Genomic DNA, 16,851 nt, shown 5'->3' on the forward strand with positions numbered 1-16,851 from the left:
TTCACAATTTTAAACAGAATTCACAAATCCCTGCTAAGCATAAGGGGCTTAGGAATGGAAAGCACATCTATTGGTTCTATCTGTGTGCACAGGGACAGAATAATTCCTGCTCTCTGAGACGTCAAGGGAGTTTCAAAATCACTGTCATCAAAGTACACTCTGTGGCAGTAAGACGGACAACTGACAGGGCCAGCCCACAGTGACTTCACAAGCACTCAGTCTCCCTGCAGCCCTACCTCCACAACCTTTGAGAATGAAGCACTCGATACCAAGACACATTTCAAACGGCTTAACTTTAAAAATATTCTATTCAGTGCTAAAATATGTCTTCACACGCTGTTGCTCATTTCCATTTTGCTTAAACTTTTTTTGAAACAAAAAATAAAATCGAAGTTCAGTTAAACATGCAGATTTCAAAGAAAAGGGAACCTTCTAGAAAGTGTGAGCTGGAGGTGTACCGTGGGGCAGGTACTGTTGTCGGAACCTCCGATCCTTGCTGGGGCAGAGTATGTGGCGGGAGGCGGGGATGCTGGAATGAGGTGCACAGGTGCAGAGCTGCGTGTGCGTGAATGCGTGTGCGTACGTGTGTTGGGGACAAGGACCACGGTCTGGCAGGCACAGACTGTCAGCAGCGAGAGATCCTGGGAGAGGCAGGACCGTCCCAGGAATGGGCCTGGACAGAAGGCGACCCACGTGGACTTTGTGCCCAGCATGGAGAAGAGCCTTCCTTCCTGGGAATCCTTCCTCCCATTGTCTCCACCAGTCCTTTTCCAACAGCAGCCCAAGGGCCCAGCCCTGAGGGAAAGTCTGTTCAAGTTCATGTAACCCTGGCAGCTTTCTTCCAGGGTGCCTTCCACATCTTTCTCACAGAAGTGCCAGCAGCTCAGCCCAGAGGTTCTGCAGCACAGAATGCTACCTGGAGGTGACGGATGAACCCTGGAGTGGCTGGTGCACCAGCCTACTTGGGGTGCAGCAAGGACGTGAGTGCGCCTCTCCTCAGGAGCAAGCGACACGGTGCCAGGAAGATGGTGCGACAACCCCAGTCCTACGCCAGCCTTCCAGCCCAGAAGGCTACCATGTGCAGGCTCTGGACCCAATGCTTGCCCGTCCCCCAGCAACCCAGCATGGCCAGAGCCAGAACGCAATCAATAGAGGCAGGGCCAGAGGTGAGGGGGCCCGGGGAGTGCTAGCTTTCAGATGCTGTCTGCGGCACGGTGGGTTGGTCCACACAGAAGCGCTTCAGGGGCGGGGCGCCTGAGTCTTCCTCTTCCTCAGCAGTCTAGGAGCAGGGAGAGCAGGAAATGACAGGGCCATCCCTCTTGAGATCCTGCCTGCCCACCCTCACTGCAGCCCAGAAGCTCCCCCTGCCATGTCCTGGCAGACAACCTGGAAGACACCAGGCCCCTGGCCTCCACCCCCAACTGTAGCACAGGCAGTCTCCTTTTTCCTTGGAAATGGGAAAGGCCAGAGGACGCCATACCTGTGTCTCCAGGGGCACTGGTTCTTCCTTTGTGAGGGTGGGAGGTTCATCAGCGACTTCTGAGGCAGGCAGGGAGGGCTCTGGAAAAGCAGCAGGTCAGCCCAAGGGCAGAGCTCAGAGGCAGGAGACAGCCTAGGGCGGTTATCCTGAGTCCCACTGAGATGATTTAGTGCAGACAGACCAGGGACCTGGGAATCCCATATGCAGGGTCTGGCTGAGGAGCCACAGTCACTGATGGGAGATGGGCACAGGGGACTGCCACCGATATCAGACTTGGGAGCTTGGCTTATCTCACAGACACCTGCATCTAACCCTACATGTTCCAAGGGTCATGAGTGCCACTTCCTACCCAGAGCCCCACCTCCCTGGCTCATCTAGTGCAAAGGTCCACCCTCTCTGTGATGCTCCTGTAGGACCCTGCACACCCCTTCCCCTTAGCACTTTCCGGGCCATGGCCACCATTTTAACTCAGTCTCCCTGTTTTATGAGAGGGTTGCTATGAGAACTAGATAAAACAGTGCATGGAAGGAGCTAGAAGCAGCATGGTAACAGTCTCCATTTCCTTATCTGGAAGTGAAGACAGTAGCTGCTATCTCACAGGCTTTCTGGAAGAACTGTGCCAGGTGTCAACAGGAACGGCCCTTACACAGAGCCCAGAGCTCAACTGTGCTGCTTCTTTTCTTCCTTCATTCTGTGCAAAGGGAAAATAATCCTTCTTCAAAATATCGTGAGCTGTTCCCAAATGGCCCGGATGCTGCCAGGGTCTTACTCCAAATGGAGACATCAAGGCCAAAGGAAAGGACCCTCCACAACTTACCCTCGAGGATCTCCTGGCCCAGAGTCGGGGGCTGGGAGTCATCCGTGCGGAAGTCGGACGTGTGGGCTGGGCTCAGGGACTCGCTGGGCTGGGGGCTAGGGCTCGAGTTGGTACTGCTGTCCACCTTGAGCTGATAGACATCAGACACAGAGCTCTGGTTGCTGTTCTCGTCTGAAAACACAGCACAGCAAAGGCAACCACTGGAGGCGTGTCTTCACCCAGAGCCAAGGACCCAGCATGAGGGCAGACAACCATGAACACAATGGCTCAGTGATCCCTGCTGCAGACACCCTGGAGAGGGCAGGCACTGGTGGGTTTCTATGCACCACCAGCTGTCTGTGGCCTAAGGCAAGGGGAAAGCACCTTCTCTTTCACAACATACATTCTAAGCGCCACAGGAAGCCAAAGTCTTCAGGTTTGTACTTCAGGAAGGTCAAGTTATGTTTATTTCATCACTTTTTTTTTTTTTCTTTCAGCACTGGCATTGGAACTCAGAGCCTCACACTTGTTAGTCAGGTACTCTACCACTTGAGCCACTCTGCCTGCCCTTTTTTGTAATGGGTTTTTTTTTTTTTTTTTTGAGATAGGATCTCACAGACTATTTGCCTAGACTAGCTTTGAACTGTGATCCTCCTGATCTCTGCCTCCTGAGTAGCTGGGATTACAGGCGTGAGCCATTGGGCCTGACTCTTCGCTTTTTTTATTACCCACCAGATAAAGATTGGGCCTGGTACTTTCTCACTGCCTGGCAAAAGAGAGGGGTATAGCTGTCCAAGTGGTCAGAACTTTACAACTTCCTTTTTTTTTTTTTGACAGTGTTGGGATTTTAACTCAGGGCTTTGTGATGACCAGGCAGGCTCCCTGTAGCTCAAGCCACACTTCAGCCTGGAGCTTCAGGATTTTTCTCATTCCACAGAAAATGAGAAAACTCATCTGACACTCTGGTCAGCTTAGGCACCTTCAGCCACCTGACTGCCCCAAGGATGGGGGCTTGCCATCGGGGCACTATCTGAAGGCTTAAAGTCATCTTCGAAGTTAGAAGTGGACCTCGTTCCTTCTCCCTCCCTCCAGCAGCCAATGTCTCCTCCGGCTCTGAACTTGGTCTTTGCTGCTTCTGCTCCTGCTGTCTCTATTTAAGCCTCAGGTCTCCTGTACTTGCATCATGACCAGCTGAAACACTCTGATGGTTCCTGCTGCGTGGAGAACACTCCAGTGCTTCTTAGAGCAGACAGGAGATGGGACTGCCACAACAGAGTCCATTCTGCACCCAGCTCATTGCCTGCCTCTCTCTCACAGGCACCCTTGGCAACAGCAAGCTGGACGCTAACCCAAGGGCTGTTCACACAGCTGCTTCTGCCCACCTGCTCCTTATGCTAGTGTGACATTATCTTCCCCATCTCTCTAGAAAGCCCCACCCGGGCTCCATCATTCCCTGTGAGCACCATGTTCTATGCAGAGCTCTGCCTCCCTGGCTCACCACTCTCTCATCCAGGTTCATATTTGACCCTGGGCCCCCTACATTTATTATTGCACACTCCTGCTGTCTGGATGGGCAGGCTCTCGGGCTGATTTGTCACCAACTCCCCAGGCAACATATGGTAAGCAAGCACCTGGCTCACAGGGGGAGTTTATCACACAGGTGCTGAATAAAAAGGATGAGGTATAACCAGGCTGAGGAAATGTCTTTATGATATCAACCACCCCCCATTAGCCAGAGAACCCATACATGTACTCTCCTTCCTCTATTACACCCACTTGGCGGGCTGAGAGGAGGTCAGAATTCCAAGTCTAGTTCCGAAGAGAAAGCCCTAAGACTGCCCGCTCCTCACTCTTAGCAAGACTACTACTCTACACGTTAGAATGGAAGTGGCATTTTATTACAAAGAGCCTCGGCAAACGCTCCTGAGCACCACCTTCCTTCAGTAGATGACAGCTCTGCCTGGTTTCTATCACAGGCTAACGGAGGGTAAAAAGTGAGACACAGAAGCAAAGGTGCTTCACAAACAGTAATTGCCATGTAGGTATGAAACGCACTGAAAGCTAGTGCTGTGGCTGCAGGGGTGACACAGAGAGGGCTGGCTTAGGAGGCAAGAAGCCTTGGTTTTGGGTAGCCTACTCTAATGCACACTCATAAAATCTACCCATTTGCTAAGAAAAGAGGGCTGGGGCTGCAGCTCAGTAGTAGAGCTTGCCTCGCATGTGCAAGGCCCTGGGTTCCATCTCCAGCACTGAAAAAAGGAACAAAGGAAAAGAGCTCTGATCCCCCAAACCAGGTTCCACCATGGGGTCTGTCACCTACCCTGCAGGCTATGGAACTTTCAACCCCTAACTTCAGTTCTGAGCCTCGCCTTCCTCCACTGGAAAATGAGGGTCCTTACCATCGACCCTGCAGAGGCACTGTGAGGTTTAAATGCAGACTTGTATGAAGTGCCTGGGAAATGCCAGCAAAAGTGTAAGCACAGAAATGACTTGCAGAGCTGCCCTTCTTCTGTTTTCTCATCTAAGCTTTCTTCTTCCTGCAAGGAAGACTTGTGTACACAACTCACCCTGGAATTCAAGAAGGAGAGAGGAATTGGCTGAGGCGTCAGAAGGAAAGCCATTAGGTTCCCGGGTTGCTGAACTGTTCGATTTTGACTTTTCTTTCTAGAAAAGGAAAAAAGAGGGATGTGACAAGAGCCAAGCAAGGTACTCACAAAGAGGGAGAAGGGTGTTATCTGAGAGCCCATCGAGGGCGGGATTAGGGCCAATCAGGAATGATGGGCACAGGGTGAGACTCCAAGGGCAAGGCCAACAGCACTGTGGTCAAGGTGCTTGTGAAGCCTCACTGTCTAGCTGTGAAAGGAACCCTTCCCAAGCAGACAACCGAATCACAGTGCCAGGCAGATGCTCTTGCCTGTACTGGAGCACCCTGAGGTTCTCTTCTACCCTGATCAAATACATGTCCCCACAACACTGTACCTCGACACTTTCAAAGGACATGGCAGCTTAGAGGCAGAGCCTTTGCCTAGCATGTGCAAGGCTCTAGGTTCAATCCCCAGCATAGCAAAATAACATACAAATATTCAAAAATAATAATTAAAAAATACTAGATTAAAAATTAAAATATTAAAATAATACATAAATAGTAGTAGTTTGACAGCACCCATACCATTTGGCTTTACCACTTTTTTTTTAATAGGGTCTTGCTATGCAGCCCAGCCTGGCCTGGAGCTCCAAATTCTGCCGCAGCCTCCCGAGTGCTGGGATTACAGGGATGCACCATCACACCTGGCTACCATTAGATTTTTTGTGGTCTCCAATTTACCTTTATTTTAATGATTCTGTACTCATGTAAAAATATGTATTCACTACAGGAAATTCTGAAAATGCAGGAAAAAAAAAATCACCTGGACAACCAGAGACAACCTGCACAGATGCTTGTATCAAAAAGGACCCCAGCTGTTCTACCCTGCATTGTAACTTGTTTCTCCTCACTGTGTTACAAATAGTTCTCTATGGCAATGAGCCACCTTTTTACCCCAGTCACTGGGGAGTGAACCCAGGGCCTGGAACTTGCCTCCTGAGTAGCTCTACCACTTTTTGTTTTTGACATAGGGTCTTGGGCTGGCCTGGAACTTGAGGTCCTCCTGCCTGTACCTCCGGAGTAGATGGAATTACAGGTGTGCTCTATCACAACCATCTTACAATGTCTTTTATGACAGTCACACAGCTTTATAAGATTGAGTGCACAGTAATTTAGTGAATTCTCATCACGTGATTTTTTTGTTATTGTTGTTGCTGTATTGGGGTTTTAATTCTTTTTTTTCCCTGGGGTTTGAACTTGAGCCACTCCACCAACCCTTTTATTGTGATGGTTTTTTTGAGATAGGGTCTCATGAACTATTTGCCTGGGCTGGCTTCAAACCACTATCCTTCTGATCTCTGCCTCCTGAGGAGCTGGGATTACAGGTGTGAGCCACTGGCGCCCAGCTGTTTTGTCTTTTGTTTTAAAGAGCTACAGTACCAGCCAGTTCCCTGGAAGTCCCAATCTTCATGCCTCACAGCCTCCTGAGTGCTGGTATTATAGGCAGGTACTGACATTCCTGGTTTCCACCTGCCATTTTTGAACACAGCATGCACGAAGAAGTATGACACAGAACTGAGCGTGCTCAAGAATGTGCCCTCCACGTGGGATGAAGTCTTTTCCCGGGGTGTGTTTGAGACCCAGCACAAGCTCAGTGTGCTGGGGAGGCACTGCTGTGGATCACCCCCGTGCTCCTCACTGGCTTCAATAATGAACCTTTCTTTGCTCTCACCTCCTGGCTGTGCGCTCACCAAGATGGGAGTCCATAATACTCAGTTAAAGAGTAAGGAATAAAAACTGTGTTAATAACTCAGAATGCACCAGGAAAATGGTAGGAGATGAACAAGTAAGGGAAAGGTTAAGAAATAAAGCAGCTAGGGACTGGGAGCGTAGCTCTGTGGAGGAACACTTGCCTACCAGGAAGGAGGGAAGGAGGAAGGAAGGGAGGAAGCTGCAGGATGCAAACATTACAGAAATCCTAGGAGATCAAAGAATAAAGTCTACAATTCCAGGAAGACAAATGTATATCCACCAGAAAGAGTGAAACACACACACGGGCATCACCTTGGGAGTTATGAATGAGAAAAGAACAATTAGCCTGTAGATTATATGGTATGTGTGTGGCCTCAAAGAAGGAAAAGATTTCTTTCTGGCCTTTTTTTTTTTTTTCTTGCTTGCTTGCTTTTTGTTTTTTCTACAGGATGTTGCTAGTAGTCCAAGCTGGCCTCAAACTCAAGATCCTACTGCCTCATCCTCCCCTGTGCTGGGATTATAGGTGTGCACCACAGTGCCCAGGTATAGAAAGAAAACAATTCTTAAGGCTTGATTTAAATGATCAATGACAAAGAAAAAGTAAGATTTTTGTTTACATTAAAACCAAACACTTCTCTTACTCAGGGGTCTCTGCAGAGTATAAAAAACAAGCCACAGATAGCATATGAGCAACAAACGGAGAGAAAGACTGTATAACAGAACAGAAAACTGGACAACAGACTTAAACAGGCACTTCCTGAAAGAGGAAATCCAGAGTGGGTAACACTGAATAAGTACTCAACCTCATTACCAATTACATAATTAGTCATCAAATGAAAGCCACCAGGAGGCAGCTTCACACAAAGCAACTACAATGGCAGGAACATGTGCCTAGGAGCACACACACACATGGCGACCTGTGTCCTGAGCAGGAATGTTCACAGGGTCACTATTCCTATAATCTCCAAACCAGGAACAATCCAAAGTCCACCTCCAGGAGAGCCACAAACAGTAATTATGGGGGCTTGTAGTGTACCTTGGTAGGAGGGAGAGAGGAAGGGTAATTATGATACATTTATATAACAGAACTCCGCACAGCAAGGCAAAGGAACAAACAGATTCAAAGGTGATACTGACTTATTTTACAAAAACAGAAGAAAAAGCAAGGCACACAAAAGCAGACGTTTTACGACGTTGGTCACGCACTTGAAACATTTATAAATGACTGGAAAAGTGGTAGAGGCAAAAGCAAGAGGGTGAGTGCCCTAGAGGAGGGAAGAGTGGCACAGAAACATTTAGGGACTGACAACACTCCTGACCCGGCTTTAGCCCAGGATGGCTTGAATTTGAGATCTTCCTGCCTCAGCCTCCAGGACAGCTGGGATTACAGGAATGGACCACAACACCCCAAGATGCTACACATTTTTTATGATACACGGGATCCAAACAGATTACTCAGAAAGGCCTATGTCAGAATCAGAAAGGTATGTGGATATGTAACACACCTACTCCAGTGGGTGGCCAACCAGGCAAGAGCAGGAGTTAGCAAGCAGTTTCTTAAAATGGTCATAAATATTTAAGAAAAAGGCTGAGCATGGTGGTACACAACCGTACGCCCAGCACTCAGGAGGCTGAAGCCGGCCTACTAGTGAGATCATCTCTCAAAAAACAAAACCAAAGCAACAGATTAGAAAAAAAATATTTTAGGTTCTGAGCAATCCTGTCGCATGACAATGTCTGTAAGTCAAGAGCAGCCACTGACAAATAAGGACACCAGCGGGCTACACTGAGAAATGCGCCAAGCAGCCTGGACCATGGTCTGTCAGTCCTAGAGAAGTGGACTGGATTGAGAAAAGGTTTTGAGGTGGGGAATTACTAAAGTGAGGTCTTAGTTGGGTGCCGGTGGCTCACGCCTGTAATCCCAGCTACTCAGGAGGCAGAGATCAGGAGGATTGAAGTTTGAAGACAGCCCAGCAGAGTTCCAGAGACCCTATTGTGAAAAAAAAAAAAAAAAAAAAAAATCATGAGAAAACGGCTGATGGAGTTGCTTAGGGTGCAGGCCCTGAGTTCAAACCCCAGTACCACAATAAAAAGGAAATAAAATAAAGTGAGGTCTCATTTGGACCTCCAGCAGAGGATAGCTTAAAGTATCTACAATTCCACCCTGGAGAAATAAATTTGTTTCTAATTAAAAGAGGCAAAGGAAGAAGGAAAGGAAAAGGAAGGGAAGGATGGAGGGGGACGGGGAAGGAAAGGAAGAGAACTTCCTTTCTGTTTTTGTCATTTCTTTCACTTACCTCCTTGCTGTCTGTCACAGGAACCCACTTAAATATCCTAAGGGATGTGTCACCCACAGTCACCCACTTTTTCTCCCTAAAAGAACAGGCATTTCTTAGAATTAATTAAATAAAACCACTTTTTGGTTCATCAACTTTCGCTTTGCTGTTCAGCAGATCACGTCTTCAATCTACAGTACCTCTAAACTCCATCACAGGAGACCAGATGTTGTGTCTGGAGAACAGGAAGTAGTCAAGTTAGGGAGAACAAGACTGCACCTGGACCCATCGGGCTGGGAATCCACACACATGTTCTTTCTCACTCACACTTGAGTTGTGTTGTGTGCTTTTCTCTCTGCCAAATGTGTGAGTTTCACTTCTTTCTTTTTTTGGTGGTGTTACTGGGGTTTGAACTCAGGGCCTACACCTTAAGCCACTCCACCAGCCCTTTTTTGTGATGTTTTTTGAGATAGGGTCTTGTGAACTATTTGCCCAAGCTGGCTTTGAACCTCAATCCTCCTGATCTCTGAGTAGCTGGGATTACAGACTCAGGCCTGAGTTCCATTTCTAAGACGCTGGGAGACTGAGAACCATCAGCCATTTAGCATATAAACTGCAACGAAGTCAAGGGGGCCCCGTTCATCAACCAACATGGTCCCCTTTGCAGCAAAACTCCCAGAAGTCACTTAGGAACTCCCACTACAAAACGGCCCTGGGGCAGTCACTCTAACCTTTCTTTGGCCCTCATACTTCCTACTCATGGTTCCTTCTCTCACACTCATTACAGCATGACATTGTTTTTGTCTTTATTTTACCTAGCAGCTATCAGTGTTTTTGACCTATCAGCTAATTTACAAAACTATAGCCACAGTGAACATTACAGGTCATTAATGCATCTTCAAAATCCCTATCATTCCTTTCCTAGTAACAATATAGACAAGCAGAAATAAACGTACAGGCCAGATTTGTTTGTTTTGTTTTTTTGAGACAGGCTCTTGAAGTGTAGCCCAGACTGGCCTTGAATTCTCAATCCTCCCGCCTCAGCCTACCAGGGGATGGGATTACAGGCATGCACCACCAGGCCCAGCAAAAACTTTGAAAGAAAAGGATGAGGGCTAAGGATGTGACTCAGTGGCAGAGTGCTTGTTCGGCATGCTCAAGGCCCTGAGTTCAATCCCCTGAATGTGGAAAAAAAAATTAGAAATATTTCTAAGTCTCTCTAGGTTGGTCTTTGACTATGTCTCTTCTCCATCTTTCATGTAACGGTTCCTGCAAGGGGTAGACACCTCGAGAAAGACACATGTACTGTGAGAAGGTAACGGGTGTGATAATGTAAGATCCTTTCCCATTCTGGGAGATCAAGACTACCTAAAAACTTTCTGAAGAAATTTTAAAATTTCAACCTTAAAGTTCAAGCTTTGTTGAAATCCTTGTCTCTCAGTGTCCTGATGAGGCAGAAATGGAAGATTTAACCACCATACTCTCAAAGTAAGCAAGCAAAGGCTTAAGTAGGGATGAATATCCCTTGTACCTTCAATATGCTTCTTCTGGGGGCGGGGAAAGTACTGAGGTTTTGAACTTAGGGCCTTGAGCTTGCTAGACAGGTGCTCATCCCTTGAGTAACACCTCTGGGCCATTTTGTTTTAGTTTATTTCTCAAATAGTGTCCCTTGATTTTTTTTTTTTTCCACCTGTGCTGGCCTTGTACTGCAATCCTATCTTTGCCTTCCAACTAGCTGGGATTATAGACATGTACCACCATACCTATCCTTCCTGTTTTGCTTTTATTTATTTTTTTGGAGGTACTGGGATTTGAACTCAGGGCCTCACACTTCCTAGGCTCTACCACTTGAGCCACTCTATCAACCCTTTTCTGTGAAGGGTTTTTTTGATAGGGTCTCTCAAACTATTTGCCCAGGCCAGCTTCAAATAAAGATCCTCTGATCTGTGCGTCCTGAGTAGCTAGACAACAGGAATGTATAAAGGGACATAGGCCCTTTTTACTTTTTTTTTGGAAACAGTATCTTGCTCTGCTGCACAAGATAACCCCAAACCACTGGGCTCAAGTGATCCTCCTGACTCAGTTTCTCCAGCAGATGGGACTACAGTTATGCATCTCAGGGCTAAGTTACCATTTTTCTAGGTCAAAAAGTCAAATATAGGCCGGGTGCCAGTGATGCATTTCCTAGGTTCAATATCTAGCTCCAGGAGGGAAAAAAATAACTTTCTTTGGTTTTCATCCTAAAAGTAAAAAATGGCCACTGAGTCAGGTGCTCACGCTTGTAATCCTAGCTACTGGGAAGGCAGAGATCAGGAGGATTAAGGTTCAAAGCCAACCCAGGCAAATAGTTCAGGAGATCCTATCTCCAAAAAACCCATAACAAAAATAGGGCCACTGTAGGGGATCAAGGTGTAGGCCCTGAGTTCAAACCCCAGCACCTTGGGAAAAAAGATAAAAGACCACTGAATCCATCACTGGAAACAGAGATACGCATTTTAAAACGCGTACTCCAGTACTTGGAAGAACGTGTAATGACTGGCCCAGGAGAGCAGCAGCAGGGAGGTCAGGTGGATCATAAGGAGCCAGCTAGACTTCCAGGTGACAGAGGGTGGCCCTGTGGCTTAGGCTGATAGGTCAGAGATGGTAAGAAAACAAAGGAGTGCTGATTTTCAGGTTTCACTAAAACCTAAGGATTCCACGAGTGTGTGTGTGTGTGGGGGTAATCTATGAGTTAGTCCCCAGTACATAGGAAGCCCCTGGATATAGAGGAATCTTTGAACAAATAAACACTCAAAATGCAGCAAGCAGAGGTGGGGAGGAATTCCCGGAGACAGTTAACACCTGCCTGGACTTTTTTTTTTTTTTTTTTTTTTTTTGGTGGGACTGTGGCCACACCTCCAGTCCATTTTATTTTGGTTACTTTGGAAATGGGTCTCGCAAACTAGTTGCCCGAGCTGGCCTCGAACCTCGATCCTCCCGATCTCAGCCTCCCAAACTGCTGAGATAAGAGGTGTGAGTCACCAGGCTGGTGAAGTTCAATGCAATGAGACATCTGAGTTCCTGATCAAAACGGGCGTTTCCAAACGACACTAGGGGCGGCTCCCAGGGCACCAAGAGAAAATACCACCGAGGGCGCAGCACGGGGTCGTTATTCCGACCATGGCGCCCGACCCCCTAACAGGTTAAGACTCATAGAGAAACTCTCACCAAACTTCAACGACTCAATACGCAGTGTCCAGTCCAGCGGACTAGGCCACTCTGACACCTGGCTACCATCACCAGGGAGTTTAGAAACGCCGGGAAGGAAGCCGCGCAGGGAGCCGAGACGCCCACTGCGCAACGCCGAGGCGCGGGCCGGAAGCCGCCTGCCCTTCCTGGATGCGCGCGGCCGCGGCAGGTGGGCGGGCCCAAGAGCCTGACGGCCCGCTGATTGGCTGCAGCCAGCGCTCCCTGTGACCTCACGTCGACGCCAGCGCACCCTCCTCCCGCCTTTTCCTACGCCCCCCTCCCCCAGCGCCGGCCCCTCGGCTCCCACCCCGCTTGTCTGTCTGGCGCTCTTCAAAGCCAGGACCCCACGACCTCTGGTAGCACCCTTTTGGCTCCGCTCACCATTTCCTCACTTTCTCGATGGCTGCCATCACCTTCTTGATGTCGTCTTTGGCCCGGCTGCGGGTCTCGGCCCGGACTGACCGGCCCGACATGGCGGCGGCGGGAGCGGCGGGGGCCAGGACACTGATCCCAAGACGCGGGGAAACGCGCGTTTCACGCGCCGCCGCCGCCGCCGCCGCCGCCGCGTCACCGAGGCCGTCGCCCCCTCCGTGCGCGCGTGCGCGAGGAAGCGCGCGCCCCCGCCCGCCCGCTCCTTGGGGCCCGAGGCCTCAGCGCGCCTGCGCACCCCGCCCCGGGCGTCCCTCCCCGGCGCCCCGGGAGTCCCTTGGGCCCCATAGCGGGCGAGGTTGTGCGGCGACTTGGTCGCACGTGCAGTGCTGTGCGCAGGGCGAGGTGCGAGGCGCTGCTGGTGGGGTTCGCAGCCTTTCGTGGGGATTTGGCGGGGTTACCACCTTTCTGCTCTTGCTGCTTCAACGGATATGTAGACGTTCATGGAACTGGGGTTCTGCACCGTCCCTCCTGACCAGCGCCCATGCACCCCAGATGAACCGATTGCTCCAACCACGGAGAATTTCACACCTTTCTTCATCATGACTTCTCCCTCTGTACGCACCTGTGCTCCACCTGGAATCTCCTACCTCTTTACCGAAAGAACGAACTACTTTTCCAACATCCAGTTCCAACTCCAGCTTTTCCTGGCTATCCCAGGTTCCCTCTTGTTCATATGTCACTGTCAGGGAATTCAGTAATTGTTGACATTTTTTTTTCTTGCAGTACTGGCGCTTGAACTCAGGACCTACAAGTTGAGCCACTCCATCAGCCCTTTTCTGTGATGGATGTTTTTGGTTAGGGTCTCGTGTTACTTACCATTGCTACCTTCGAACCTTGATCCTCATTGCTGCCTCCTGAGTAGCTAGGACTATAAGCGTGAGCCACTGGCGCCCAGCTGTTTTGTGCAAGGGTCTGGACCAAGTGCTAAGGACATGTTTTTCCCTTCAAAGAGCTTCTGGTTCTAGAATGTGCAGAACAGAAAAAGGGTATTTGAAATGCCTTGGAGACAGGAATGGTGGTAAATGAATGTAATCCCAGCTATTTGGGAGGTAGAGATTGGGAGGATTGAGGGTTGAGGCCAGCCAGAGCAAAAGTGAGATTCTGTCTGAACAAACAAGCCAGGCATGGGAGGTGAATGCCTGCCAGCCCAGCAACTCTGGAGGCATAGGTAGGAGAATGGCTGTCCCAGGCCAGACCTGAGAAAAAGTGAGACCCTATCTAGAAAATAACCTAAAGCAAAAAGGGCTGGAGGCATTACTCAAGTGCTAGAGCACCTGCCTAGCAAGCACAAGGCTCTGAGTTCAAACCTCAGTACCACCAAAAAAGCCTTTTGATAAATGCTTGACTAAGAAAAATATAAGGCACTAATGACAACTGTAATCTAGACAAAGTGGCCTTGAAGCTGACTTCCGAGAACAGGATAGATGCTGTTGTTCCGAGGCATTGCTGCCCACAGACACTGTAGGGGCTCAGTAAATGTTTGGGTGAATGTTGAATCTTTAGTGGAGCTCCCACCCCCTTGTAGAAAAGCACTTATTGATGCCTTCAGTATGCAGGGAGAGTCTAGTAGCAGCTGTTAGAGGAGACATAGGAAGCAGGCAGGTAGTGGCTGCTGCTTTCACCTCTAGAGAAACTTCCTTCTACTGGATGTGGTGGTGCATGCCTGTAATCCCAGCTACTCAGGAGGCAGAGGTAGGAGGATCAAGGTTCAAGGCTGACCCAGGCAAAAATGCAAGACTCTATCTAAAAAGTAACTAAAGCAAAAAGGATCAAATCAAGTAGTAAGGCCCTGAGTTCAAACCCCAGAACCAGAAAAGAAAGAAGAAATGTGCCCCAGAGAAATGCCTAGCTAAGCCTGAACTGGACACCACCTCTGATTATTACTGTTAGTCTTTCATGATCCACAAACATTATGGCTTGAAAAGCCTATGTTGTTTTACTGATGAAGGATCCACAAAGAGCTTCTGTCTGCCTGAGGAGGGAAGAGGTGCACTAGCACGTGGAAAGGATGATTCTAGAAATAACAGGATCAGAGGTGGCACATCTGTTTCCCAAACACAGCTTATCCAAAATCATGAACCCAAGTACTGCCTGAGCCGGTGTCAGGCAATCTGCCTTATGGCAGTGGACACCGGGTAATGCAAAGATGAGTAAGCTGAACCCTGTGCCCTGGAGGGGAAAGGAAGAAAAGAAGAAAAGCAGTAGGAAAATAGAGCAAGGCAGAGTTGGACACTGTGGCTCACGCCTGTAATCCCAGCTACTCAAGAGGCAGAGATCAGGAGGATCTCCGTTTGACGCCAGCCTGGGCAAATAACTCATGAGACCCTACCTCACAAAAAACCCTTCACAAAAAAGGGCTGGTGGAATGGTGCAAGGTGAAGGCCCTGAGTTCAAATCCCAGTACCGCAAAAAAAAAAAAAAATCTTGTCACATAGCCCATGTTGGCCTCTTAACTCACAATCCTCCTGCCTCCACCTCCTGAGTGCTGGGATTACAGGTGTGAACCACCACACCCAGCTTCCCTTCCCCTTTTTTTTTCCTGTGCATGTGCTGGGGATTAAACCCAGGGCCTCACACATGCTAAGAACATGCTGAGCACACGCTCTGCCACCAAGCCACACCCCCTGTAGCTTCTTTCTACTCCATAGCCCGCTGCTCCTCCAGCTGCTCCAGCCTCCTCTCTCGTTTCTCCTCCAGCCCACTGCCTGTCAGTCACCTTCCTTGGGCTGCCCCATGCCCTGAAGTCCCAGGGTGCTCCATTTCCTCCCACGTTCATTCACCTGGCTCTCCTTCCCCACCTGCTCTCACTGGGTACTCTGTTCTGTGAGAGAATGGCCACAGGGGCACCTGCAAACTGTTCCACAGAGGCTGCACCCAGGACCTCTGTTGACTCCCCCCTTTCTTTTACAAAATCACCTTGTTTTCTAGGTGAAGAGCCTGAGGGAAGATGATGAGGGAGATGCAGAGATGAGCAGCCCAGATCACTCCTTAGGGCAACTTGCATCCTGGCAATGGCTTTCCTTTGAGCTTAGAGTAAAAGCTGTAAGGCCTTTGGGATCCCCACTCTACTTCCCATTAATTCTCTTTGAAGATGTGCAGTGGATGCCTTATTCATCAGAAAACACCCCGTCAAGCTCCAACCTCAGGGCCTTTGCACGTCAGACGTCTCTCCACCTGGACCACCCCTCCCTCACTTGCCTACTGTCTTATTTTGTTCTTCCTCCACCCACTGTGAAATTAGTTGAGTGATAAAGGTTCTGTATCTCAGGGTTGTGGGGAGGATCTGGTGAGGTAGTGAGTGGGTGAACCATGTAAACTTTATAGTGCCTTGCAGTCACAAATGATCTGGTTTCCAGCACTACTGCTCGGCTTGTACTGTTTTCTTGAGGCAGAGACTATAGTCTCTGCTGCCCTTGAACTCACTGTGTGGCCTGGAACTCTACATCCTCCTGGCTCCATCTTCCAAGTGCTGGGATTACAGTCCTGAACCACCATACCTGGCTTCTGCCTGCATCCTTAGTTTCAGCTGAGCAAGACTTATACCTGGTTTCCCGAACAGACTTTGCCCACGTCCAGCTCTGAGCTACTACTGATGCTGTGCAGGACACCCCTAAGGAATGTTCTCCCATTCTAATCCAGTCACTGTCTTCCCTTGTAAATTCCCAAGATGCAACCTCCTCCACGTGTTCCAAGGCATGCATTCTCCCATTACCTAGATCCCCGACATTTGATCCACCTCCCTCAGCCCATTCCTTTTTTCGTGGCATGGGGGTTTGAACTCGGGGCCTACACCTTGAGCCACTCCACCAGCCCTATTTTTTTATGGGTTTTTTTTCAAGATAGGATCTAACTATTTGCTCCAGCTGGCTTTGAACCGTGATCCTCTTGATCTCTGTCTCCTGAGTAGCTGGGATTACAGGCATGAGCCACTGGCTGGAAGTAAGTTTATCTTGACTGAGCAGAATCATAGGCAGGAACTTACTGGCCCTTCAGTACAGGTAGAAATTTAGTGTTGTCTGGATCCAGTGTCAACAGTATCAGTAGCACTGGATCTCTACTCTTTTGGCTCTGATTTCCCATAACTTCATTCACAAACTGGACTACATGTAACAGGCTCACATCCTATGTGCTGAGCACTTTGGGCAGAAAAACTGAAGATAGTTTCCCCTTTATACAAGTTCCAGCAAGATCCAAGGCACCTGCTGGTTGGCTATATGGCCCATTATGTAGGGTCTTCATCTATCCCCTGTAAATCATATGGATTAAGAGTTGAAGCTAGGTGTGGTATGCCCATCTGGAATCC

General features: G+C 48.9%; 1 protein-coding gene across 1 annotated transcript; it reads right to left on the reverse strand.

Moving 5' to 3' along the window:
• Nucleotides 1-289: 289 nt before the first annotated feature.
• Bcl7b (BAF chromatin remodeling complex subunit BCL7B) lies at nt 290-12,722 on the reverse strand. Its single transcript, XM_020160864.2, has 6 exons — nt 12,498-12,722; nt 8,910-8,985; nt 4,844-4,940; nt 2,298-2,468; nt 1,481-1,560; nt 290-1,279 (listed from the first exon to the last, which is right to left on the reverse strand). The coding sequence occupies exons 1-6, from the start codon at nt 12,587-12,589 to the stop codon at nt 1,187-1,189; spliced, it is 609 nt and encodes a 202-aa protein (XP_020016453.1). The 5' UTR covers nt 12,590-12,722; the 3' UTR covers nt 290-1,186.
• Nucleotides 12,723-16,851: the final 4,129 nt, after the last annotated feature.

The sequence above is a fragment of the Castor canadensis genome, chromosome 6 (assembly GCF_047511655.1).
Source record: "Castor canadensis chromosome 6, mCasCan1.hap1v2, whole genome shotgun sequence".
Taxonomy (NCBI): domain Eukaryota; kingdom Metazoa; phylum Chordata; class Mammalia; order Rodentia; family Castoridae; genus Castor; species Castor canadensis.

Coding starts and splice junctions, on each gene's coding strand:
- Bcl7b (XM_020160864.2), bottom strand. CDS start 12,589: ATGTCGGGCCGGTCAGTCCGGGCCGAGACCCGCAGCCGGGCCAAAGAC. Junction 4,941..8,909: donor CTGTGACAGACAGCAAGGAG/GTAAGTGAAAGA, acceptor TTCCTTTTCTAG/AAAGAAAAGTCAAAATCGAA. Junction 2,469..4,843: donor TCTCCTTCTTGAATTCCAGG/GTGAGTTGTGTA, acceptor CTGTGTTTTCAG/ACGAGAACAGCAACCAGAGC.